Here is a 27,641-nt window from a genome sequence, read left to right as displayed (position 1 = left end):
TGTGATATGACACCCTTTAAATGGACACAGGCCACATTAAAGAAAGGGTATTAAAATGATAAGATTCTGGAAGGAAAAAGCAATTAGTGCTTCCATTAGGTTAGGTTTATAGTTACTGTTCTACTGCAATGCCTGTACAGGACAGCTTGAGTCAGGAAACTGCATGGCCATGCCCACACTGTGATACTTTCTAGTTTTGTGCTGATGTGTCTTCAGGCTGCTTTGTTATATCATGTCGACTGGCAGGTTTGGGTTAGCTTTCATGCCAGTTATTCCTTGCAGTTTAGATCACGCTTGCATGTTGTACACTTGATGCTCTTTAGATTTAGAGAGGCAAGTGGGATTCCAGAATCTTTATATAGAAATAGATATTTAAGCTTTTGAACCTAATGTTAGACTTTTTTCTGAGGGGAAAAGGCTAGATCCTTTTGTATGCAAATCATCTCTCAGTTTGTATGGAGGCCTATGGTACAGCTTGAATTAAAAAGCTGCGAATAGTACTGTGCTGCTGAGACAAGCAAGATCCATGGAGCTTGTGGATAGTTTTATCCACAGAGGAAGGTTTTGTTTTCTTACTTCTGTTACAGTAAACATGCCATGTGTCAATTCTTTTGTAGAGTGGGCAGATTTCTCTCCTTATGAGGTAGCCATACCAAAATATGGAGTCTCCATTCCTTCAGAATATTTTGACAGCAAGTTCTTCATGGGAAGGCGAGTGAAGAAGCTGCCGGAGTCTCGGATCTGCTATCTGGAAGGTGACCTAACAGTGCAATACAGTTAATCATGATATTAGCTAGCCACTGGCCTGTGTACAACACTCCTTGCCAGCAAGTCTGCTCTAGTCTTGATTCAGTGTGCACTTTTGTACACTTCTGCTCTTTGTAAAGCTTCTTTCCCTCTGTCCTCTCTTTAAGCTGGGCAGATTTGGGAAAGTTGCAACATGGTTCCCCTTACATTTTCTAAACCAAACAAGATAGTGGAAAAGGCAAGTTGTGGAAATAATAAGCCTTCCTTCCCTGAGCAGTCATCAACTCTTCAACTTCATAAACTATATTTCTAGAGAATGCATTACTGCGGTAGAATTGGAGGGATCTGAAAATAAAATGTCATCTAAAACAACCCACAAAGGTGAGAGCCACCTGAGCTTTATGGGTTGAGAATGATGTCACTAATCTTCTTTGCCCATAAGGATGAAGGAAGCCCTTTGAACTTTGAACAGCTACCTTGACTGGCCATTCTGCCAGTAAAGGTAAAGAAAAGGGTAAAAACAGCTAGTCAGAGGAACCCATCTATCCCAGGCAGATTTTAAATCCTTACAAGAGTTTTAGTTTTCATACCAAAACCAGGGGTCCAGTGGAGACAAAAAATATATTTCTCTCACTGTGAAGTCTGCTAGAGGTTGAATTTGTTCCTCATGTAAGTACCTGGCATGGGGCTTAATGACAAAGAATAGTTCTTTCTTTTCCAAAAGCAGACTCACATATGGAGCCAATTCTATTTTGACCCTGGACCAATTGTAGTCCACAGAAACAAAATGTGCCTGAAAGGAAGAAATGGGTCTTAGATCAATTTAAAGAATAAATTGGTTTAAAGAAGGCCCTGATGCTTCACCATGCTTTTAAAGCCTGCTTCTCTCACAGCTACACAGTAAACACTCTAAAATATCATTTGGGTGATAAATACCTCTTGTTACTCTCTACTATGCAGTGAATAGTCTGTATGTAGTTCCCTCTTGAGAAAGAGCAGTGAAGTGCTGACACCATTATTTTTGAACTCTGTGAGACCTACTGCTTAAGCTGTGTTATGACAGGGTCTGTTTACATGGGCCAATAATATGAGACATGGATACTTGTAATAGTCAGTGGTTAACATGTGGTAGGGCAGTATTTTCACCATGTGATTTGGCTTACAGGTCTTTGGACAAACATCTTTACTAGGAATTTGCTGGATGGCTTGTACTGGTCCTCAAATTCAAATGAGTTCTGGGAACGATGGGCCCAAGATATGGTAGATATAGGTAAGAGTTTAAAAATCAGTATTTATTTTTGACCAGATAATACTTCCTATTCAGGAGAAGCTTAAGAAAGGTACACTGATGATGCTGTTTGTGAATAATCTCTCACATGTTCACTCTAAATTGCATGTTGTGTTGCCTCACTGTGGGTCTTCCAGAATAATTTTAATCTGTATCAGAATGATCACTATGTTATGTTTTCTTTCTTTTCTTTTTCCTTCCTCTGCCCTCCCCTGCCCTGCCCTGCCCCTTCCCTTCTTTTCTTTTCCCCAGAGCCACACTTCATGCTAGTTACAAATGTTTTTCATTTCAAAATTCCTCCTGGTCTGTTATATGACTCTGCCCATGACTGCAAATGAGAAGGGTGGCTTTTACTTGTGGACAAAAGTACAAAGCCAGTATGTCATTTGAAAGAGTAAAAGACAAAAGCTGTGGTTGCTTTATAGAAAACCAAATATCTCTGTTTAAATGATATGGGTCATGTGCACGTGTTTTCCAGCAGCCTGCAAGAAACAGAGAGAAGAGGGACCCACAGAAAGAAAAGAAGGGCAGCTAGCCAGTAAATGGGCCTGGCAGAACAGGTTGCTGATTTTTTTTCCCCTCTATTTCATAGTTTCTTCTCTATTTCAGAAAAACATTCCCCTGAGGATGATATCACTGTCATCGAGCCTCCATCCTGTTTGTCAGGGAAGTTGTATGAAATGTTTCAGGACATTATGACCAAGCGCCCACTACTGGGAAAGTCTCATAACTTCCTGAGAGGCTTAGAATTTCATAAGGATTATATACATCAGAAAAAATTTATTGAATGGAAAGGTAACTGCAACAAAGAGTTAGCTGCATTGTGCAGGTAACATCTCAGATTTTTTTTTTTTAAACTTTGGAAAACTCACATTTAGAGATATTTTTTTCAGGGTTTGGAAATCTGTTGAGGTAGAACTATGTTCACAGTGTCTGTTGCTTTAGGGTAACAGGCTAAAATGAACTAGTCCATGGGCTGCTCTTTCCCTGCTGGAAGATATCTGTAATTTGTGTCAAACCATGCTCTTCTACAGGAAGTTCGTCACTCTGCATAGGTACAGTAGTCCAAAGATTCATGAAGGGCAGAATCTTTTGAGGTCAAGAAACAAAGGTAACACCAGAAGCATAAAATAGCAGGTTATTATGTGGATCAGATGAAGGAAAGGACTGGTTGCAAGCCTGTGGTTGCCCGTATGTCTGGTATTTCTGCCTGATGATTTATCCATCCAGAGACCTCTCTTTAACCCCTCAGAAACAGAAGTACCAAGATCCTGCTACAGAAAATTGAAATCACATAGACTGTATGTATTAAACAAACAGAATATGTAGACTTGATGTATAAATGGAACAGCAATTTTCTATGGTCTGTGCTCTGCAGGAAGGCAAAGTAAACAGTCATAATAGTTTTACCTCAGAATCTATGAAACAATCTGTGAAATGATAGCAAGGTGATGGAGCTGAGGTTTTGTGGATCAGAAACCTTCCTACAATCCCACCACCCTCATTTATTCCATGAACAGGTAGCAGTGTGGGAGGACCCACATTATCAAGGTTAATCCGACTTCAACAAGAAAGTATGCGTTCTCTGCCTCCTCTGAGTCTTTCTCTTTGGCAACTTGTGTTTTCTTTCCCCTTTTTTATGCAAGTTACAGTATGTTTTGTCCCTCTCTGCCATTGCTACATGGTTTGATGACAATGGCAAGACATAATGGTGCTTTTTTTGGATTAAGGCAAAGCTCACAGTGTGCTATCTGCTTTCAAAATGTTCAGTAAGCAAAAAGTCAGTGTCCTGAAAGAGTCTGCTCTTAGAAAGTAAATGAGAGAAGGAGAAAACAAGTAGCATAAGAAGGGTGGGTGAGAGAAGGAGCAAGCAAGTAGCTTAAGAAGGTGGATGAAGGATAAAATTGTCAGTCAGTAAATGTTAAAAAAAAGCTTTCCTTACATTTGCTGATTACCAGTTTTAAAGACAAATGGGTAGAAGCAGATTTCAAGGAGGATTTTGTGGAAGCAAGCATAGGAACACTAAAGACTATCTCAGGATAGACAATCTACAGATAAAGTAAAATATATGGAAAGCGTGAAGTCTGGAGAGGGAAAAGGGAAACTGAGTCTGGAGTGGGAAAATTACCAGATTTTCTATCTTCTTTTGGTTGCCTGCACAAGACCAAGCTAAACCCTAGGAGCAAGATGTCAGGTCTGTGAACAGAATTGATAGTCTTGTGGTAGGTGAAGTCTCCAGAATATAACTGTTTTAAAGGCTTCCCTACATCTGAGGTTATCTGACAGATTAAAACAAAATTTTAAATGTCTGATTTTCCTGGTGAGATATTTCAGAACTAATACCGTGGAATTAGTGTAGTGCGTTTACAGTAGGGTTCATGCTTTCAAGGGAATTCCTGAGACAGGACTTCTTTAAAGAAAGTCTCTATTTGCATGTGGGATGGAAGAAGAGATTCTCACAAGAAAATACCTTCTTGTAGTTCACATGTCCAGCCATGAATAAATGCTGCATATTTCCACCTCTGTGATAAGAAAAGGAAGGTAATGTAATTTCAACTAAAAATTTTCACTGGGCCAAAGACAAGTAAAAAGCTCTGTTTCTTTTGTGAGGGACTGCAAGCAAATGTCTCTCATGACAGCAGAATCTGTGAATTCTCAGCAGCCTTGAATGCTAAAATAAGCACATTTTGTAAAGACCTGACAGTGAGGAAATGGAAAAATTATGAGTTATTACTTCAAGCTGCTGTGAAACATTCCAGGCTATGGAACAAGCTAGTTACTCTGTACAGTTTAAATTAACACTACAGAATGAGGCCAAGGAAGCAGAGAGGTTGAATGAATTAAATGCTGCAGTATTTCTGTGATCAACAGTTTCTTAAAATGCCTAAACACAATAATTTAAGGCTCAAGTGTTCTGCTCTGGGCTTTCTACCTCATTTTGTGAACTTGAGGGACACCCTTAACCCATTATTTTGATACTTAAAACCATGGCAAAATGTTTCGTGTTTCATGGGACTAGAAGAGTACTAGGGGAACAATAGAGGACTTGCTGTCTACAGGACAAGTTGGTGAGGTTGCTAGCATAGAAATAAGAGTCTAACTATCAGAAACTGGCTTTAGATCTCAACTTACCAGTTGGTGTAATCCCCTTTTGGCTCTTTTTGGCATTAATGTGAGGTTTAATTAATTCAAGCAGTATTTTAAGCTGTTGGTAGGGGATACTGTGTGCATGATGTGGTATTTTTTTTGCAGATAATTTATATGAGATCACTGAAAGCAGGTTGAAGTCAGATTTTTCAACATGGGAGAGGAGCGTAACCCTGAGAATACAAAAGCAAAAAAAGAGCAATGCAAAAATGCAGTGATGTATTGCATTTGTTAGCTGTGTTGCTACACTGTGAAATTGTTTTTGTTGTTTACATTTTTCCCAGTTCTTAGGGGGAAAAAAAATCTGTTGAAGTCTGTATTCTGTGAAAAATGACTCCCCAGAGCAGCTGTGAGGTCAGTGGAGTCTGTGTATCACCTGTCCTTTTCCTGGCTGCCTCATGGCCTGCCTTTGTGAGTGTATCTGGGAGAGTGTGGTAACAGGCCAGATGGGCCCAGATGTGCAGTCTAAAAGGGCATGCTTCTGAGGCCATGTTTGTGGGCTTGCGTTATGGAGGGAGGTGACCCTGGTCTTGAGGGCAACCAAGAGGCAGCTCTTAACATGTAGCACAGACAGAATTACTCACTCCTCCTTTCCTAACAATGCAGCCCTAACTATATTCAAAATGTTTTTCAGACACTGTACTGGACGCTTTCCCTAACAATCTGACACCGCTGCAGAAATATCTTTGTCTGATAGATGTTGGCTATTTCATCAACACCAGTGGTGCAGCACTTTTCAAGCCAGAGAGGAATGTAGATGTCATTATATCCCTTGATTATGGTTTGGGGAGTGTGTTCAAGGTGAGAAGATTAACTTACTCTGTTCTTTACAATTATGGTAAAACTGTTCTTATCTTATTAAAACTTTTAAGTAAGTGGTTCTCTAAATCTTGATCATATATTCAAGACCAAACCAGTCACTGTATCTTGGAGGAGGAAAGAAACTTACTTCAAACTTACTTGCTGGAGACATGCCCTTGATCTCTCCTGGTCTGTCATGACAAATTCTAAATGTGGTTTTGGATCATTCTCTTCAGCTTGTAAAAAGCGTTATAAACTGATAAGAGGCATCATCTGACTTGTGGTGAATGGTGGCCAAAAGTAGGGTTGTACTGCAGCTGCTTTGGACTACACATTAATTTTAGAGTGATTCTAGGGAATGAGTTAAGATGCCATAGTATTTCTAGGATACATGAGTAAACCTGATTCTTGGCTTAGAGCTTTAACTCTGTGACATTCTGTGTCCACAGCAATTAGAGATGACGTACAAATATTGCAAGATACAAAATATCCCGTTCCCCAAAGTGGAGCTAAGTGAAGAAGAAAAGAAGAACCCAAAGGAATGTTATGTCTTTTCGGATGCCGAGGACCCCAGAGCACCCATAGTAATCCATTTCCCCCTGGTGAATGACACGTTTAAGGAATTCAAGGAGCCAGGTAAATTCAGTCAACAAAACTATGTACTGTGCTCTACTCCTGGTATGTTTCCACTGATGACAGGCAGAAGAGCAACCTCTGTACACCTGCTTGTCATTCTCCACTTGCAAAGTATGGAGGACACAATCCCAGGCAACTCAGTGCCACACTGTGTTGGAAAGCATTGCCAAGAATGGGTGGGTCTTCAGTTTTGTGAAAAACAAAACAAAACAAAAAATAACCCAGCCCCTGGAAAGCATCTGAATGTTTAATGAATGCAAGAGCAGGCAAAATGCCAAGCTTGCTGCAGTGCTCTGCCAATGCACTCACAGGCTGCAGCTGCATGGCCGGCTGGACCTGGGGCCTCCTCTCTGGCCCTGTTGCTGTGGTTGGAAGAGAGGACCATGAACCACTTGTAGTGAGTACCTACTTGCACCCAGCTCAGGAGCAGGTGAAATGGCTGCCTGCAGAGAGGGCATGTGGTGCTCTGTCTGGCCCAGTTATTAATGCAAGTAGTGCAAAATTGGTGGAGGCAGAAAGGCAAACTTCCAAAATTCTATTGTGTTTATAAGTAGGACCACAGCAGAATGGGTGTCTCTGAGGCAGCATTTGGAGAAGGGTAGGAACAGCAGCAAAACATTTTAAGTAGAGGTCCTTTTCTGCTCTGCTATTCACTGATGCTCAGTGAATATGTGCAGTAAGAGCTAACCAAGAAAACCACATTTAGAAACTCTATGGATGAAAAGAGGAAATACCCTGTAGGCTTGTTCAGTGGTTGGAGATGGTCCAGATGGCAATGTGTGGTGAGATCTGGTCATTGAGCAGTGGCTGGCAGGTAAAGAAGGTGAGGTTTTTGGAATCTCTCTGAATGAAAGATAGATGAGATAATGCAGAGCAAAGCAGCTGCTGCAGCTTCTCAGTGCTCCAGGTGAGCTATGACGCTCACTTGCATGTCTCTAGCAGTTGGTGATTCATCCATCAAGCTGACAACTAGCAACTGATGTGGGTAGTTGGGGGAGGAAGGTCCTTGGCAACCTGGTTTTGTGGATTTCAATTTTAACAGTGGAGCTTTTTGTTTCTAGGCGGATGAGAGACACCTTGTGGAATGTGGGTACTTTTTTCTTGTTTTTAACTATTTAAATTCCAAAGAGACTCAATTTGTGAAGTGCCCATTTACAATGCAAGTATTATAGACTGTGCTTTTGTGTGCTTGAGGCAGATGCAGCTTTATATGGATGTGGGTAACACAGATAATATCTCTCTGAATATTGGGAGGCTCAATAAAGCAACACTGGATATTTTAATACAGCCACTTTTAGTGACAGCGTGTGCCCAGGACCCTGATATCACGCTGCCCTGAAACCACTAGGTTAGACTAAAACCTGATATTTCTCAAGCAAAATTCATGTCAGTTCATGAGCTTCTGGTTGACATCATAAGGAATATCTCAGCAGTCTTTGTAGTCCTGGTGACAGTCCTCTCACATTACATTTGTGTTTTGGGCATATTTGGTTCAGACTGCAAGGAGATAGGCAAAAAAAACCCAGCAAGAAATGTAGCTAAATTTTTGTAGAAACATAAATATGAGACTGCAGAAGTCCCTGATGCAAAAATATTGGCCTAACAGGGATTATGGATGTTGCCAATTCCAAGAGGCTGAGTTAACTCAAGGCCAAGCTGGAGTTTGCTAAGAGTCTGATGTGGGGTCCTCTGGTCCATCTGTACCTACTCACTCTGCAACAGGCAGTGCTATGTGGTTAGCATCACAAGGCCTCCTTGTATGTACTCACTCTAGCTGGCAAATGTGCACTTGTCACCTGTCACTGTTAACTGAGGGGTGATCATGGATTTTGAAAGGTGTTCCAGGTGTGTGTCTTGTCTGAGAGTCAGACTTACGGGGTTTGGGAAAGGATGTGGACCCATGGGCACACTGCCAGGAATAACTGTCTGCAGGGGCAGGATAAGGAGGAATGTAAGGATTTGTGCCAGCTCTGCTGAGGGATTTCCAGGACGGAGCCTTAGCAGGAGAGGAGGGAGGAGTAGCTGGGAAAACTGACCAGGAATGACTCTTTCAAGCTGTGGGGTGGGTTTGTAGTAATTCCTGGGGGTTGTTTTTAACAGTGGGTTCTGCCAAGTAGATCAGTCCCTTACAACACCGTGTATTTAGTACTCCAGATTCAGCTCACTGTGGTGGTTTTTGTCTTACTCTGCAGGGGTAAAGCGTGGTCACTCAGAGATGGAAGAAGGCAAAGTAAATCTGGAGAACAGCTGCTCCCCCTACTACCTCATTAGGCTAATCTACTCCTCTGAAAATTTTGATAAACTTGTGAACCTGAGCAAATACAACATCCTCAATAACAAAGACATGCTCCTCCAGGCAATCCAGAGTGCTGTAGAACGGAAGAGAAGCAGCAGGACTGGGAACGTCTCCAGCTACTCTGGATACCCCTAGGCTGGGTTTTTGCACTGTTTCCTACTGAAGGCTATGGCAGCACATTGGAACACATCACAGTCACATTGTGACACATCACAGTGTTCATTATTTGCAGAAAACTGAGGAAACCTGTACATTTCTCATCTTGCCTTGTTCAAGCTCCTAGCTTTCAAAAGGGTTTATTTAATCTTATTCCCCCACGTTTTCAGCTCACAAGAGCCTCACACTGTGGTCTTACTTGTTAAGAAATTAAGGTCCTGGTTAGCAGAGACCTCTCAGGATCTCCCTGATGTTATATGATATGGTGGTGCTAGATAGTTTCTTGTATGTGCCTGTCCTTTCAACCCTGAGCCCATTATTGATGTCTTTTCAATGCTTCATTACAAACCAAGTCCTGGCCATTTGCATTCAGTAATGTCCAGATTTTCAGATAGGCTGAGCAACTAGAATTTGCACTGAATTGGTGGGCTCAGCTTTGAAGTCAGGCCAAAAAATCATGCATATATGTGTGAACAATGTCCAAACTGCAACGTGGACAGTCACGTTCTGTCTGGCCTTGCTGATTTAGAAGTTACTCCTTTTTTTCTGCAAGAGTTTGACACAGAAACGCTGCTCCAAACGCCACAAAAGGGGCAGTTACATTTCAAGGAGAGATGATGCTAGCTGCAGTGAGTGAGTACGGTTCTTTTGAGCGTTGGCTGGAGGAAAAGTTCTGAATAAAGCGTGAGTAATTGCACTGATTTATACCAGCAGTGCCTTTATGCATTAAAATGGCAAGAGCCTGAAACAAACTTATGATAGCAGAAGCTTGAGAGGAATAATTAGCATAGACTCAAGTACATTTAATTAAATAATCATGACCAAGCCATAAGCTGGTGCTCCTTATGGATGTAAACTGAATGTACGACAACATAACTCACTAACAGAATGCATAGCCATTATATTTTCACAGCCAGAAGATTTTTACCTTTTATAGTCTTCTATCCCTAATATTACAGACAAAGTATTTTTAAAAGGTGCTACACAAAATAGGGCATGAATAATAAAAAAAGGAAATTCTCTATCACGCCTCCTTGTTGGAGGAAAATATTTGGAAAAATAACACCTGGTTTTCATTTGCTTTGGAGTGCAGTGAGAGATTTTTGCCTTGAACTAGGAGCTTGGAACATCTTTATGGCCTTCCACTATATTAAAAAGATGGTAGGGAAGGATGCTGAGCAATATAAAACAGAGATCCACAAAAGTCAGAGGAGTTTGCAGACTTCTCTAACATTGAAGGATTTGGACCTGCTTCTACCTTGTTCATTCCGAACACAGCATATTCACCAGGGACCTCCAAGGAAAATCTTATACATTTCTTTCATGTTGGAAATTTACTTGAGATCTAGAATTATTTTATTTGAAATCCAAAGTTAGACAAAGAAAGAGCAACAGGGTATATGCAGGCAGTACTCAAGCTCGAAGGGAGAGCATTTACAAAGACTTCGTTGCCTGAACCCTGCATCTACTAAATGCTGCTTCTGCTGCAATGGCAATGAGTAAGCCGTAGTAATATTCCTTGTACAATGCTAATTTCCTGAGCTAAAGAATATCATGCAAAACCTGAGGAGTAGTAAAAGCTGAAATGCAACTGTACAGCTGAATTCTGGCCATGAGACATTAACAACTAATGGGATACCAGCTGCAAGAAAAAAAAAAAGAACCATTTTGAGTTGAAAGGTGAGATGGCAGCAGGGGGCTATCTCAAAAGAGAGAGTCCTACCAGCAGGATCTGTTGCCTTTGCATAGGAGAGCAGCATGTCCTGGCACAGTATTTTGTGGCACATACAAATTTTTGTGCTCCTCTGGCTGGTCCTATAAAGAAACCCCTCCCTATAACCTGCTTGGACAGAACACAAACTAATTCCATGATGACTGGAAAGAGGCTATGTTCTCCCATGCCTCATGTCCTGGTGCACCCTGATTCACCTAGGCTACACAGACATTTGGTGTTTGACCCCCTGCTTACCCTGGCTGGAAAGGATGGACAAGAAGTGAGTAACACCATCATGCTGTCCATCTCATATTCTCACTGCTCTTGGGACATCAAATTCATGTGTTTGTTCCCCAAAGGTTGTGGTTTCATTTTTTTGCCTTGGCCCCATTCTTGCCTGGCCTTGTGCCACATGCTGTCCTGTGACTGAGCAGAGTGCACGCAAACCAAAGCAGGCACTTCCAAGAGAAAGCTGTTTATTTGTGTCTCACCCTAAAAAGGCATATGACATGCTTATAAATCGGGCATTGCTAGTCTGGTGTTATGTTTGCTTAATGACTGAATATGAATGCATGCCTGCCAAAAAGTCACCCGAAAGGCACCCCAGATCACTACTTTCCGATGGATAACCTCCACAAATACAGAGCTTGTTATCTGCTGCCAAACACAGACGAAACAAAAGTTTGTTCTAATAACTGCTAGCTGTTCTTCAGAGAAATTGCTTGTTTGTGTCTTTTAACCATTTAATAATATATTAATTAAAATATAATAATATATTAATTAATAAAATATTGTGAAGGAACACCAGATCCATGAAACTTTATGCACTTAAACACAAGACAATGTTTTTTCCACTTGTATTAGCACTATTTACTGCTAAATGCCTGCTGAGAACTTCATAGGGCATTTGCTGGTTTCAAGATTGGATGGAAAAATCTGGGAGAAGATCTCCAGGTTTACAAAGGCATAGAGAGCCTTGGAAAAAATGGAACAAAATCTGCCTCCTGTGGTAAAACCCTCTTCAGTGGAATGGCACAAGGCAGGGTAAAGAGGCAGCTGTACTAAGCCACAACCAAGGCACAGGTTTGTTTTGCCTCTTGGTGGTTTGACCTAAGTGAGGCTGCCTTTCTTGATAACTTTGCTGTTATCAGTTGAATGGTAAGTTTAAATGGTAAGTTTAAAATACATTTAAAAAATGTTAATTTTTTTGTGTTTGGTTTTTTTTTTTTGTTTGTTTGTTTGTTTTTGGGGTTTTTTTTGGTGACAGGCAGCAGCTCCAGCTGAGGTACAGCAGATGAGAAAGCTGGACTAGCCAAAAAAAAAAAATTATTAGATCACCTTGTTGGATGCAAGTGACTGATCTGAATCAGTCTAAATTTAAACTCTAGATGTTGCATGTACCCAGAAATTATTTACATAAACTTGGTGTAAAGGGTTCTCCTTCCCTTCCACTGGAGAATTAGTCAGGGCAGAAGAGAAGACTGCAAGGAAAGAATGAGAGTCATGCTTCAGATGGGCTAGAAAAGGACCAAGGCTGAAGTCCTTGTCAGAGGATTTAAGGACTTGAAGCTTTAGCTTCCATCTGTCAAAGAAGAGCCCCCAGCCACTATGACCTGGGGGTAAAAAATGTCCTTTCTTCCCATCTTCATGCTAGATAACTTTGGCTCAGCAACAGAGATAAGTCGGGGAAAATATATATATATATATATTCATCCCCATGGTTACACCATACACACAAGCTCCAAGCATGTGGAGCTTGCTGTTTGGGGACTAGACCTCCTCCTTGCTAACCTGCATTTTCTCTCCTTTTACACTGAAAGAGTGGTTGTTCATGCCTTATTTTAGATTCAGATTCCATAAAAAATGAGTAACACTGCAGGACTTTTCTTATTCCTGATAACTTCATCCAGAAAGAATTGGCAAATAGGGAGTTTTTGATTAATGTGTTGTAAAAAGGCAAGACTGTGGAGACTACAAAACACTGCAGGAAGTATATAGCAAACATTACCTTTGGGTGCACAGACCACCGAAGCCTCTTTAATCTGTTAGTACCTGCAAATCCACTTGCAGGTGGCTGTAGTTCAATCACAGCTTGCACCTCATGCTCTGCTAGGTGCTCCCCATTCCTGTCTTGCAGTCATTCCACTTGAGCTGTCTGGCTTAAAGGTGCCTCTGCTCTTCCCTGAGGTAACTCAGAGTGGATATCACTTATGTGGTATGCTGAATGACAGAGTTGTCGTACACATAAAAGTATACCAGATGCAGTCCTGTTTAATTGTATTTAAAGATTTTATGAGATTTAATACATAATTTAAAAAGTTTCAAGGGAATCGATTACCTTAAAACATATCCATACATTTCCAGAGGGCTGAGTTAAGATATAATGATCTGGTATTCCTTGAGGCAAATATATTTTTTCTCTTCCTGCTTCTAGTAGAGATGGAAGCAGCTTTGTTTTATTTCCACTTTGTTCTAGACTTAGGGTGGTGATGGAGGCTTGTGTCCCTGCAGTCTCATCTTCCTTAAAATCTGGAAAATTCTGCAGACTTTCTCTCCGCTTTGATTTTGAAGGATGGTGTTCTCCTATCAACAACAAGCATCACCAGAAAATCAGGTACAATCCAGAGTAGTTTAAATCACTCTGTATATATAAGAACTTGCTAGGCATCTAGCTCAGCAGCAAAAGTCTGCCTGGTAGCAGGACTAGGATTTCACATCATAGTCTGCAAGTTTTTTACAGTCTCCAAATGCAACAGAAAGTGATTTACACAAGCCAAATTTCTGAATTTGGCTATGGCTATGTTTTCCATGTCTGTGTCTCCCCTGAGCCTCCTTTTCTCCAGGTAAACAATCCCAGCTCCCTCAGAGGCTCCTTGTAAGACTTTTTCCTCTAGACCTTTCACCAGCTTTGTTGTCCTTCTTTGGATACGCTCCAGCTTTCTTGAAGTGAGGGGCCTAGAACTGAACACAGGACTCAAGGTGTGACCTCACCACTGCCAAGTACAGTGGATGATCACAGCCCTAGTCCTGCTGGCCACACTATTTCTGTGACATTAGTGACAGAGGAGTAGGACTTTTTGACCTCAGGGCAGTCTCTCTTTGTAGGTGACTGCTACCTGAGCACAAACAGTGCTGACATCTGTTCAGCTTTGTGGCACAGAACCCATACCTCACAAGTGAGCTTTTGCTGGTCAGTCTTTCAGCAGAGTCCCTGTCTGTAAAGTCCCACAGTCTTTTCTGGGAAGTCTCTGTATTTGAAGTGAAAGGCTGCACCATCACTGTGGAATGTGATCTGTTACTGTTTCCTGCAAGGTCAAAAATACGCACAAATAAAAACCTTCTGAAGTAGCATTAGAGGCAGAGTTTGCCTTTTCTTGGTCCATAACAATTTTCTCTGTTCTTTGACTTCCTTTCCAGTAAGCCACTGCTTAGAGAAGTGTCCAGAAAGAGATTTAGATTCAGCAGAAAAGCTGTTGATCAGGATCCAAGGCAGCTCCTTAATAAAATACAATCCTTGGGCAAGGCTTGGAAATAACCTGATGTTGGCCACAGTACAACTGAAAGGCTGCTTTGCAAGTCACCCTGGGCATTCTCCTGCCAGGTCACTACATCACAAGGTGGCAGGTGACCTGTGTACTGCTGTCTAACAGAGGCAAAAAGGACAGCTCAAAATGCACTGAACTAAGGACACTTTCTCATTCTCTACTCTTTCTTTCATCATAACTTGCTAAAAACACAGCTCATTCTTGAAGGAAGTGAGAATGTACCTATATTATTCTGTAGTGATTGTAGCCAGTCCTCCATCAGTGTCTGAGAAGGTGCTGCAAAGTAATACTCTGCCCCATCTCTCAGCCTGTAAATGAGGATAGAAGGTGAATTCTAGTTAGTTTCGCCTTATACCTTCTGTCTTGGTGAGTGTAAGACATACCAGTTACGCCTCTGAACAACATACAGTCTTAGGTGACCGTAGGCAAATGTAACTGTACAGGTAGCTGTGTAGCTTTTCATTTGCACACTTCTCCACAAGACTTACCGCAACATGAAGCTGTTCTCTTTCCTGGTGTAATTTATTAGCTTCTCACATTTGGAGCCTGCAATACTGAGGGAGAGGAGTGTGGATATGTTCTGAAGGGGGATAAAATAAAAACAAAATGTCTTCTGCGTCTGTTCTGCTAGGATTCAATTCCATACCAACCTGCAGGCCAACTAGACACCCATATTTTTATGCCGCTAACTTTATAACTAGGATCACTGAATAGAAAGAAGTACAGAGGAACAATGGATGATTGCATTGTATCTTGAAGGTGAATCTTGCATAAGATACTTCTTTTAAGGAATATCCTTGAAAATTTATGAAAACTTATTATTCTGTTTTATAGTTGGTATCAGTTGAATAATTGCTGAATTTTCATTCAGCTGACATTTGAAAGAGAACTAATTACCCCTTACCCAAACCAAAGCAAATGTTTTTAAATGCAATCTTTTAAATGCACTTTTACATAGGTAGACAGAGAGATTGCTAGAAAGAGTAAAAAACTGAATTACCTTAGATGCTTCTTTTTCATCATTATAGAAATCAAGCTTTAATCCATCAAGTTTTACATAGAAGGATTTCCAAGACCTTGAACCTGGCTACATGAATAGAAATGGTAATAAAATTCAGTAATTAATTATATATTTTATAGGAGTAGTGAAATCTTTCATATGCAACTTCCCCAAGAAGCCAGGAGCTGTCCATATTATGATCACAGAAGTTCTCTTAGTCATTATTATCTCCTAGAAGAGCAGAACCTACTATAGTTTCTGGTGAGGGTGATTCAAGAAGGGCTCTCTATGAGTCGGGACTGAACAAATGACATAACCTGGCTCAAGCAAGCTCAGTATACCATCTTGGCCAGCAACATCTTTGAAGGTGGATAATCAAAGTTATGTCTAGTTTTTGGCCACTAAAATTTTTTCCTAGTTGGAACACCAGCCCCTGCCTGCTGGTCACAGGCTAGTTTTGTCAAGTGTGTGGTTCCAACCTAATGTGGCTGCTGTACTCTTCTTAATTTCTTAAACTAACCCCAGTGGAATGCTACTGAACAATGTGCAAAAGCCAACCCCAAGTATGTCTTACTGTAAGGTTTTAGTTTAGTGCCATGAGACTCTTCTGGATGAAGGATCCTATTACTTTTGTATATTCATATTTTGTTATGTCAGTGAATCAAGTTGACAATTTGGTAATTCAGAGAAAAGGAAAGAAAAAGTTCTGAGGAACGTAAGTCATATTTTTTTTTGTTTGGTAATATGGAAGTTTGGTATCACTGCAAACTAAATTCTATATATACAGAAGAGAAGAAAAAACTAAATTTCTCTTCCAGAAGATGGAGTCCATACCAGATTCAGTTTTTAAAAGAGGTCTTTCAAGTTAAAAAATTTGGGGGAAATAATCTATGGGACAAATAATCCAAGACAACTTTATGTGCAAGACCTCAGGAAACACTGAGATGTCTACAGATTGGTGGTGAATATTAGAAAATTTCCTGCCCTGTTGTGATCATTAGGCTTCTGACCTGAAGTGGTATTATTTCCCAGGATAAGTATTTAGATTTCAGTTTCATTCAAATCCAGATTTAAGAAAACAATTCTTCAAAGATAAACAGAACTTTAATTCTCTTCTAGCACAGTTAGAAATTATAAGTATTGGGAGCATGGGACTGAGGGCTTCCATTGCCAACAAACTATCACATGCTGTTATAGGATCATGAAGCTTTAGGTTTTTTGGGGTGTGGGTTTTTTTTTACTTTTTGGTCTTGATGTTTTTTGGTTTTGGTTTGTTTTTTTTTTTAATATTGATGGGGTTTTTTTCCAATTCAGTTGATATACTGAAACCTGTGTTTATAACTAGGAAATGTAGTTAACATGTTCATACAGCCTAGGCTCTGGTTCATACATCCATTAAATGTATGACTCCCATGTCAGGCAAAAATTACATCGTCTCTTAAGGACTTAATCAGGTACTGCCAAAGTCAGTGGACACTTCCTAATACATTTTAGGATAACTGAAGCAAACCCCTAGTACTGAGCTCCTCTTCAGCAGGGAATTATCCTGAAGAAATCTGAGCAGGTCTGGACTATAATCCAAGGAAAATGAAATAACCCAGAGTGATGGCATTTGTTTCTACCTGTTGTCTTCCTGGAAGGACCTGGTCTCTCTTCTCTAAGAAACCCTCCATGTTCTGGAGACTTGCAGAAACCTGAAACACACAAGAACATTGCTACTTAACTTTAAAATGGCCCTTAAGCATACGTTAAAATTTCTGAAGGTCTTTTTTAGATAAATTCCATGCAAAGAAACTAATCTCTGCTTCCTCTAGCCATTATATTAACAGCACAGCTAGAAATCCTTACTATGTTACAATCATATCTTTGATATACTACCTAAATGAAGAGAATTCACATCCTTCTAGAGCAATTTGCTTATGAAATTTGCTCTATCATATTGTGTTAATTAATATTATTTTTATATTATTAACTACATTTTACAACTTAAATGGTTCAAGTTATTCATACCACCTCTATAAATACTGAGTTACACCAACATATAGTGTTGTACTGGTACACTTGGGTATGTGACAAACACATTCGTCTCAGAGTACAGGAGTACAGGAGTGATGAGTTAACAGTGTGTTTCCTGCCTGGGTGAGCAGGAATTGTTGGTTCTAGTCTTGCACAAGTCAGCTCTTTGGCAAGTGTGCCATTAAGTCCTGCCTCTCTCTGACTTCTTAACTCAGTGGACATTAAGCACTGCTACCTCACATAGAGGGTGTAGGTAAATCTGCAGTCTCGCCTCTTTGTGAGACAGCATCTCCTGGCTGTTTTTAGGTGCTCTGCTGAGTATTCAGCAGCCGGAATAACCTCAAGTTTGGGAAAGAAAAACAGAAACCAATATAGTTGTTAAGACCTAGTCTATAAAGCTGAGCAAATTAAAAATGGTTTTAAGCTTTACATAGCGGCTTAAGTCAACTATCATTGTGGAAAGTGTTTCAATTGCAAAGGCACATTCTGTGGGCTTACCGAAGACGTATTCTCTAGTCTCTCCCGAGAGGAGTTAGACAGCAGTAAGTTTGGTGATATATCTAGGGACCTTTGTCCAGGCTCGGGTGGTGTTGCCATTAGTTTGGAGACAGAGGAGCCTATAGCACCTTTTTCCTGAGGAGATAGGTGGTCTGTGGCACGAGATTCTGACAAACTGCTTCCGTGTTGCTGGTTTATAGGAGTAGGAGACAAAGGAGAGCTTACAGAACCGTGACTTTCCAAAGAACTAGCTTGTGGACCCACCATCTTTGGTGTAGGTGGAGGAATAATCTCACTGAGCCTTGTTTCAGCTTTCATTTCTGTTTTGTTGCTGCTCAGCACTTCAGGGACATCCTCAGCAATGACTTGTTGGAACCTTGTTGGAGATTTTTCAACAGGGGAGAAAATAGTTTCAAGTGGGGCCCTCCAGGACACGCTGGGTAAGGGCACAGATGGCAGTGGCATTGTGCTCTTTATCTCTGTCACTTTTGGTGGTGTATTCCTTCTGTCAGATGTTTTTCTTTTCAGAGAGGGAACCCGTACAACTTTGCCTTTATCCTTATGCTCACTGTCTTCTGTGTCCACTTGTTTCAGAAGATTCATTTCTCTCTGTAGGACAGAAGTATTACATTTTTTAAATTACCTTCATTGCATTTATGGATACTTACCTAAGATTTTTATTATTTTAAGCAGGAATAGTTTTTCAAATACACTGTCACCTGGCATTGAATTTTAAGGCCTGTTCCTCTGTTGGCATTCTTAGAGCTAGATCTGAATTTAGTTGCTATGTGCTGAGCATTATTTTGTTACCCAAACCATGAATACTAATTGCAGTTAATCTCAAATACAGTGAATCCTGACCTTGCTAAGTTCTCTAGAGGCAGGTTTTTTAATAAGCTCCAGAGAACTTATACTCCTTTTTTTGTGTCACTGCTTCTTTAAGTTTTCTGTAAGAACACTGTCTAGGGGTGTTGTCAGGGAAAATTTCAGAGGAAAGGACCTTTGTCCCTTCATTTAGCCAATTTGCAAATCAAATGAAATGAATGAAAGACAGATTTGGCCAAGCTAATTTTTAGCCTAATGTCAAACACAAAAGCTATGTTTTGCTGATTATTTCAGGAAAATAATTAAAACCTCCCACATTGAAACAGGATCTGAGAGACTCAGTGAATATTTTTTGGTACTTATCACAATCCATTGTAAAACTCTGATTTCAGAAGGAAAAAGGCCTATCAGTGCTTTTATCTCCCTTTATTTTCAGCCCTTTGCTATCATCTAGAATGCTCAGGTAGCTCCAACTCCCTACTGAACTCCCGAATAAAGCAAAATTTCTCCATCTGTGTAGCAAGGGATCACACCACTTCTCACACTCTTTTTGCTTCTCCTAATAGAAGAAAACTTCCACTTCTTCCCTAGAGCTTTTGCAAGCTAGTTATCTTTTTTGATCCACGTATAGGTCTGGTTCTCAGCTGCTCTGTCTGCAATATCTAAGCTTTGGTTACTCATTTACTCCATCTCAGCCCAGGAGTTCCTTAGTATGTGGAGTGATATCCAAACAATCAAGGACCCACATCATCCTGTCTCATACACAGCTGATTAACCTTCTAGTACTCACCTTAGTTTTCCTGCTGAGCTGAGCAAATTTCTCCTCCTGTGCTGCGAGCATCTTCTCAAAATCATGGTGTTTCTTCAGTAATTCCTCTACTTCAGACACTGAATCCTGAATGGAAAAATCACCAGACACGGAGGTCCAAAATCAAGTCCCTCAGAAGAGACCATGCCTAAGATTTTCAGATTTACCTCTTTTATTTAGCCAAATTATGATTCTGAAATTTTTGTAATTGAATGTCTAAATCCCTCCTAGTGTGTGAAAAATTTACACTCAATAAAAGGTCTGTAGCTTGCAGTCTGTCTGATGTGCAGGAGAAAAAGAGCTCAAATAACAACCTTTGTTTTTCTGCAAAGCTATGTAGTACCATGGTTTCCAGCTATAACTTTACATATAGATTAAGTACATGGATTCTAGCTTGTGCTACACACACAGTAATTCCTGCCCTATGACAAGGCATCGTAAACCTCTGCCATGCCCTCTGCTTAGTTTTTGATACCTGAGTTTATGACTTTGTTTTCCCATCTTATAAACCATCAGAAGACAGTTCACAATGAGAAAAAAATGCCAAACCAAAAGAAACATGTTGGATGCTAGTGTTTAAAAGAGAATTGACAAGCTAGTTGTCAAGCCATCTGTGTAAAACATTCTACCACTTGATGCGGAGAATGAGGTGGGGAAAAACCCCTTTTCCTTTCAAAACAGGCTCTCAGCATGACAGGGAAGGTTGAACCCTCTACATGTTATCTTATTTCAGAAAAAGGTCTGGAATTCTCCCCAGTCTTCTACCACCCCTTGGAAGGACCACTTTGAGGAGCCCGTCACCATGTCAAAAGCAGCAACTATCCTGGGCTCACTTCTGTAAGACGGCAGAGCTCCCCCCCTTTCTAATCTCAAGGGTGCATTACTGTTTCGACTGTGATTAATTTCAGGCCTGAGCTGGTACACGTGCCAAGCTCTCTGTATATGCTGAGGCATAGATCATTCAATAGTGTTTCAGTAGTGTTGCACTGTTGTTACTCACTCCATAGTTAGGATCTGAAAGAAAGCTCTCCTTGGCAGTCAGCCATGCTTCTGCTTGTTCTAGCTCTCTGCGGAGCAATTGAATCTCCCAGTTTTCTTCATATAACACTTTCCTCATGTCCCAGCTCTCCTTTACCTTCTTCATCAGCTCTGACAGCTCTAACAGTTTTTCTTCAATCTAGAAAAATAACATTTGCAATGCCAAGAGGTGAAAAATCCAATCAGATTTTCACAGGACACCCAACTAGCACGTAATGATTTAGCCTTCATGATTTGGAAGATGATCTCTAGATAACTTTGTGGTGTTAGCATAGTTTAGAAAGGATGTCTGAGTTCTCATTTTTCTTACTTGAATTCATTTAGCCTGTACACTGTATAGCTAGATGTTAGAATTTTATGCATATTCCACATACTGTATGACCAATATTCTGCCATATGATTTCCCAAGATGAAACTGGCAACTTGTATTATAGAACTAGTGAGAAGGGAAGATTCAACAAATACATCTATTTATGGCAAGGCAACAATGGAGAGACTTAAACTGCAGAAAGTTCTCTTGTTCTTTCTGCAACAGAAATGATGTAATCCTGCATAAATTCTGAAGATGTTTTTGGTGGTGTGATTTACAGAGAGTGTCAAGACAAGCTTGGGCAAAGTCTAAACATACATAGATAATAGGATCATAGAAAGGTTAACATTCTTGTTCCTTTGAACATTTCTGAAGAATTATGTATCTTCTGATGTATGCAGGGACATCAGTCCATCCTACGGGGGATTGCGTTGTGATGTGTCATAAGAACTTTAAAATGTGTTTTCTTTTTCTGTGTGTGACACAGGGTGTGTAGCTTTTAACAGTTAAGAATCGGATTGTCCTGTTAAGTTCTGCTCTGAAACAAAGCTGCAACTTCTGTCCCTTTTATGTCATTGTTCACTCTTGTTTGTAAAATATTTAGCTGATCAACACACCTCCACAGACATGAAATGTGCATTCTTCACCAGGTCACCTCCTGCCCGCTGCATTTCTTCATATTTTAGCCACTGCTTCTCTATCTCACGCTTGTATTCCTCATGACGCTTGATAAGCAGTTCAGCTCCCAGGACATCATTTGCCAGTTCCTCAGATATCACTAGTGCATGCATCTCATTGGCCCAGGTCCTATAGAACAGAGCCAAAGGGTAAAAAGGGAAGGAATCCGAGTCTGTTGGATATTTGGGAATGCACACAAACATACTATGGCTGTGGATGCATCTATACAGACTTTTGTTTCCTCACAAAAGATATTAATACTGTCCTGATTTTGGCTGACATAGAGTTAATTTTAGTAACTCTTAGTAACTGGTACAGTGCTGTGATTTTGATTTAGTATGAGAATAATGTTGATATCACACTGATGGTTTGGTTGTTGCTGGGTAGTGCTTACTCTAAGTCAGTTCCCCATGCTCTGCCAGTGAGGAAGTGCACAAGAAGCTGGGCAGGAGGGGAAACATAGCCAAGAAAGCTGACCTGAACTGGCCAAAGGGATATTCTGTATCACAGAACACCATGCCCAGTGTATAAACTAGGGGGAGTTGGTCAGAAGGGGCCATTTGCTGCTTGGGGACAGGCTGGGTACCAATCAGTGAGGTGAACAATTTTATTGTGCATCAATAGTTTTTTTTTTTGGGGGGGTATTTTCTTCTTTTTCTAAAATTATGATTATTATCTTCATAATTAGTATTATCATCATTAATATTATTATATTTTACTTTATTTCAATTATTAAACTGTTCTTAACACAAGTTGTTTTTTGTTGTTTGCCTGTTTTTTTATTTCTGATCCTCCTCCCCATCCCACTGGATGCCTGGAGGAGTAAGTGAGTGGCTATGTGGTACTTAGCCGCTGACTTGGGCTAAACTGTAACAATATACAAATACACTGATGAAAGTTGACTCAAATATCTATGGATTTTTATAACCTGATATAATATTTCCAGTGCTGTTTCCATAGGTAATCTACTAGAAAGACAGCTACAGCATCTATACATACTGAAGCACTGCGAATTCAAATCCTCAGAAAAAAACTAACTGCAAATGCCTAGGTTATACACATTAACAGTACTTTTATACATTGTAAAGGAACACAGAGACTTTCAGATATCCTTCAAAACCTTATCATCATACATGAAAGTACTTCATATGCATATAGAGCACCCCTGCAAAGAAGCATATTGATAGATTTTAAGGAAAATTTTCTACTCCATGAGTCTCAACTGGCATAAACCAATGCATCTTGATTTATCTGAGCTCAGGATCTATCCCTTAGCATAGTTAATATCCAATAGTCAGTAGTAACCACTCTCTTTATATTTCTACTCATTTCATAGATTAACTTTTTCATTATCTACACTGATCTAAAAATGTCCACATTACTTCTATGGAAATCCTGCTTTTAAACCACAATTTGCATTAAAAATGTATAAATGTTGATGAAGATGACATTAAAATGATGAAATATAATATTTTAAGATTGGTCTGGCACTTTAGCATATTTCCATGAGCTATTTCAATTTTTATGTTAGACCTCTGCTTATAGATACTTTGGCATGATTGATTTAAAAAAAAAAGAGATTTAGCTCAAAATGCATTTTTTAAAACATTTGTAGATGCTTTAAACCTTCAGCATTTTGTTCTAATACTGATTTAAAAAACAAAAAAAAAATAAAGGAATTTCCCAGCCATTGAATTCTTGCAAAAAATGATCCCTAATAATAATGGACAGAAGAGTGTTGGGGAATGCCATTAAATACATGCTTTCAGCACTTGAGCAAGTGCTAACCTATTTTAGAAGATTATCTTTAATGTAGTTGCTTTTACTTGGAGAAAAAGGGGCACTGGTAGCTGTGCAGGTGTACAAATTACTTCATTATCTAGCCAGAGATATCCCACCTTCCTATAGAATCAACAATATTTTCACTTGGAATTGTGAAACTACCAAATCTATCCAGAGTGACTGAATTCTCCAAGACTTCTTAGGAAATGGTCTAAAAATATAGTCTAAAAAAGTGGCTTTGTCATGCCCTCTGTGCTGAAGTGCTACGGTCACCTCTGATATGTGGTAAATTCTGTGAAGTGCTGTTGAGAAGATGCCATGAGAGAGACTTGAAAGCAAGCTGCAGAGCCCCTGGGACAGGGGTCAAAAACCTAACAGGTGGAATTTTAAAAATTCTATATAGAAAAAACAAGAAATAGGGCCCACTGTCAAGCTCCATGGGCCAACACATACATCAGCTCCCTGCAGGCATTGAAGTAGAGCTGGACTTGTTCTGCCTGACTCAGTCTTGCCTTCCTCTCCAGAAATTTTTTGTCCAGTTTTTCCCAGGACTCATCCACATCTGTGAGTCTCTCCATGATATTTTCCTTAACTTCAGGGTATGTGCGGCTGAGGTGCCAAGCCTCTCCTCGAATCCGTTCCAGCTCTTTCATGATGACTCCTAGATCTCTCTGGAACAGAGACAGAATGGATTGTAAGACCAAGTCCCTACTTAGATCTATCAAAAGTAGATTTTAAAGATGATGCATATCTTTTCTACCCACTGGCTGTACAGGGGCTGGAAATATGAATCTGTCAAGACTTTTTCTCTCAGTTTTCTTTCAATGTCTTTTAATATCCATCATCAAACATAAAAGAAACTTCTTTAGATGTAACACACTGATTATTTTGGTAGGTGTGGAGCTGTAGTCTCTGATAGTTCAGATGACACCTTTGCAATTATAATAACAATTTTGAATAGATTTTATAAGAGAAGCTCATCCTTAGGAGCAAAAACTTTATTAATATAATATCATAATCTTAAAAACAGGAGGAAAAGGCCCTCTTCTGTGAAGCACAAAGAATATTTAAGGGTGCAATAAATTTATCTTTTGTTAGCCTGCAAGCAAGGCCCTTGAAAGGATTTAAAATCAAGCTTTTTTTATTTTGCCATCTATGCTTTTCTGCCACTGCTTCCTGACAAATCCCCTTACCTCTACTCCCTCAAGATGACTGAGAAGTGTCTGTACACCTGGAAGATCATACCCATAATCTTCTATATCCACCACTGCCTCTTTCTCCTGCATCCAGCCCTTTACTTCATCCACATCATGATCGTACTGGTGAACTTGACATGCTGCTCTTAGATTCTGCAATAAAGAAGCAATTTAATGGTAATAATGTACAGCATGTCTACAACACAAAAAAAGGTAACCCTAATATGTCATAATGCAGTAGAAACTGAACAAGAATGGGCCTGAAACACCTTCCCAATTAAGTCATCTGAAAGCAAGATGTTAAGCTAACCTCATTTCCCCAAGCTCCCTAGGACAGTGGAAAGAAGTGGATGTCTCCAAAGAGCAATTTATCCCTACATAAGAAGAATGATCAAAATGGAGAACATGAATTGTCCTCTAAAGGTAGGTCTTTATACCACAGAAAATGTCCTAAAAAGCTTGCTTGGATAAAGGTCTACACTGCAAACTGTGAAAGTAAGAGGTGTTAACTAAAATTCGTATTTTTCTGAAATTAGAAGATTAAAAAATGTTCTAATACTATTTTATGGTCAAACTATATATTAACAATTGTCATACATTTATTTCTGCTAACAGACAATAGTGGGCTTGAGCCACCTTATAAGCAAAACGCGTATGCAAGAGTAGTAGAAAAAAAGAGTTGAGGACATCTGATATTTTATGTTCTCCTTAAAACAAACAAAAATGTTGAGTTCTAGGTATCGTCTCTGCTTTTTCAAACACATCTGTGACTGCAGTTTCCTGAGAGAGAGTGAGCTGATTTAACCGCTAACTGCTGCCAAAAGGTATGGGCTTTGACTTTGTGTCCTCTATCACAATCTCTCCCATATGCCTTCTTCGACTTCAAGTAGCTAACTCAGCAAAAAAACCTGGAGACTTTCAATCTTGTTTAACAAGCTGTTTAATAAGTAGTTCAATAAAGAGACCAATAAGTGTCAGAGCTGGACTCCTGTTAGTGGTGGCTTTGTTTTTCAGGAAACCAGAGTTAGCAGTGAATTAAAAAAAAACAATTACTTGAGGCTGATAAATATCTTTCAAGTATAAGCCTTGCCAGAAACAGTAGGGTAAGCAGGGGCTATAAAGGGAAATGAATCAAGAAAGAATTGAACAAAATGCACTCATTTCTCTTATAAACCTTGTGTTTCAACATGAGCAATGCACTGGTTTGGAAAAGAAAGAAGGATATGGGAGACTGCAAGGAAATCAGTAACCCAGTTTTTCATGTGTTTCCTACCTCTGTCCTCATCTGAATGGCATGGCATAGTTTCTCCCAGGTTTCATTGATTTGCTTTGTTCTTGTCTCAATAATGTCCATCTTGCTATGGCCTTCCTTATAGAGTTTAGATGTTAATTCATTTAAGGAGACAACTTTAGAATGTCCCAGAGGTTTCACCTCATTTACAAAATCTTTAAACTTTTTCTCCAGCACCTGCAGAATAAATGGGGACACAGAATTAGATATAAGAATTTCTGCCTACCCCTATGAGAGAGACAGAAGGAATCACTTTCTCTGTTCTGTATAACACAAAAGCTATGTATTGCAATCTACAAGTGCAAATCACTTGACAAATGATCTGGAGTCAGAAGAAGGCATCTATTGTCTTGATCATTTAACATCCTATGTCACAAGGAAAAATCACCCACATTCTGACAAGCAGAAGCTGCTCAGATCAAAAGCTAGTGAACATAACTTTTCTACATATGCAGCAGTTGTTGAGGAGTGGATACTATGACTTATACCTCTCTGCACTGTGTGTCCCAAGGAGGAATTTGTCCTTGAAATTGGCAGGTAGAGGTGTGAATGCTGCATCCAAGTATTTTCTATAGAATTTGTTACAAGAGCATGGCCCATAGCCAGATTTTTTAGGTCCTGTCAAATTTATAATCAGGGTAAGCAGTGAAGAGTACTGACCTCACCTTATCCCAAGAAAAGCTAACTTTCTGATACACTTTCTTTTTCTGTTGGAGGATGCTACCTCAGAGAGCCCTATATAACCAGACAGAAGCCAGTCAGCTCCTGCTGCAGAGACAACTGGTTTGCTTAGTTTTTGCAGACATAACACGCTTCACTGTCAGCAGCTGCTCAAACATTGCAGGAAATATATTCCTGCTTTGCCACACAACACATGCAATACCTTTTATTTTCTTTTACCTCAACATCATCTAAGTCCTGCCCATAGTCATCAGACTCTGCTACAGTCTGTTTACTGGAAAGCCATGCATCCACCAGCTGGAATTCTCTTTCAAACTGATAGAGCTGGAATTGTTCTTGTAGGCGTTTTCTCTGGGTCTCAGACTTCTGTAGGAGAGACTGGTAGTCTGCTAGGATCCCCTGGAGCTTTGAAAATATGACTGAGCTGCAAAGAACAAGAATCAGAAGGTATGTCTTTGTTTTATTTTTCTTTTTGAACATTGTCTTTTCTGACATGTTGGATTTGCAATGCCTTTAAAATACAGAATAAACAAGAAAACGTCATGGAGTGAGTTATGCTGTGCCATTAAAGCCAGCTAGTTCAAAAAATTAAAGTATATCATATAAATGGCTGCTCTTTACACTTCCTTTCCCCCAGATATAAACACAAACTTGGAATAAAAAAAGTGAACTGTCAAGAATATTCATTTCCTTTCCAAAGCACAGTGGGAAAAAACAGTCATGAAAACATTAAAACAATCATCAAGCTTTTGGGGAGCTCAGTGTGTCTGATGGTGATGAAGGAGGGTTGGATGTCCCCTGAAGTCTTATTTCTGAAGGAGCCATCATAGTTTTCCATATTTGCCTTCTCTAGGCATTTCTGTTAGACCTGGAGAAGAAGCCTGTTCTCACTTTCCTACCTCTCTGGACTGTCTTTGTTTATTAAGATGGCACCTGTCTCCTGTACTTTCTCGATCCGGGACCTGAAACTATCCATGTCCAGTTTGGTAGCTTCAAGTTTACGAAGTAAGACTTGCGTGGATTCTTCATTCTTCCCATAATCCAAGGTATCCAGAATGAAACTCCTCTCTGCCAGCCATGCCTCCACCTCCAGTAGCTGTATAAAATACAGGGATGGGCCTTAACATAGCTTGGTTTAGGTCAAGATAAAGAAAACTGGAAAGCAGTGGTGCACTGATCTATCAGTGA

The 27,641-nt window shown here is 39.9% G+C and overlaps 2 protein-coding genes across 5 annotated transcripts in view; one reads left to right on the top strand and one right to left on the bottom strand.

The window, feature by feature from the left end:
* Positions 1-10,178, top strand: part of LOC108495411 (cytosolic phospholipase A2 beta-like) — a 57,709-nt gene extending 47,531 nt beyond the window's left edge. For all 4 annotated transcript variants that reach the window (XM_017811092.1, XM_017811097.1, XM_017811087.1 and 1 more), the window contains 6 exons: positions 618-755; positions 1,913-2,017; positions 2,645-2,830; positions 5,817-5,983; positions 6,433-6,619; positions 8,812-10,178. In XM_017811092.1, the coding sequence (XP_017666581.1) occupies positions 618-755; positions 1,913-2,017; positions 2,645-2,830; positions 5,817-5,983; positions 6,433-6,619; positions 8,812-9,050 (1,022 nt within the window). In that variant the 3' untranslated portion in view covers positions 9,051-10,178. The remainder of the gene's footprint in view (positions 1-617; positions 756-1,912; positions 2,018-2,644; positions 2,831-5,816; positions 5,984-6,432; positions 6,620-8,811) is intronic.
* Positions 10,179-13,198: 3,020 nt separating this feature from the next.
* Positions 13,199-27,641, bottom strand: part of SPTBN5 (spectrin beta, non-erythrocytic 5) — a 95,216-nt gene continuing 80,773 nt past the window's right edge. Inside the window, exons 52-66 of the mRNA XM_017806415.1 lie at positions 27,353-27,549; positions 26,673-26,877; positions 25,755-25,949; positions 24,479-24,634; positions 23,739-23,956; positions 21,443-21,632; positions 20,478-20,654; positions 19,460-19,564; positions 17,845-18,453; positions 16,953-17,024; positions 15,331-15,417; positions 14,819-14,910; positions 14,553-14,638; positions 13,955-14,090; positions 13,199-13,368 (exon numbers count right to left, since the gene is read on the bottom strand). Of these exons, the coding sequence (XP_017661904.1) occupies positions 13,308-13,368; positions 13,955-14,090; positions 14,553-14,638; positions 14,819-14,910; positions 15,331-15,417; positions 16,953-17,024; positions 17,845-18,453; positions 19,460-19,564; positions 20,478-20,654; positions 21,443-21,632; positions 23,739-23,956; positions 24,479-24,634; positions 25,755-25,949; positions 26,673-26,877; positions 27,353-27,549 (2,586 nt within the window). The 3' untranslated portion in view covers positions 13,199-13,307. The remainder of the gene's footprint in view (positions 13,369-13,954; positions 14,091-14,552; positions 14,639-14,818; positions 14,911-15,330; positions 15,418-16,952; positions 17,025-17,844; positions 18,454-19,459; positions 19,565-20,477; positions 20,655-21,442; positions 21,633-23,738; positions 23,957-24,478; positions 24,635-25,754; positions 25,950-26,672; positions 26,878-27,352; positions 27,550-27,641) is intronic.

Source organism: Lepidothrix coronata, unplaced genomic scaffold (genome assembly GCF_001604755.1).
Source record: "Lepidothrix coronata isolate B3197 unplaced genomic scaffold, Lepidothrix_coronata-1.0 Scaffold1, whole genome shotgun sequence".
Classification (NCBI taxonomy): Eukaryota; Metazoa; Chordata; class Aves; order Passeriformes; family Pipridae; genus Lepidothrix; species Lepidothrix coronata.
The sequence above is the reverse complement of the archived record's forward strand: the minus strand, read 5'-3'. Positions and strand labels throughout refer to the sequence as shown.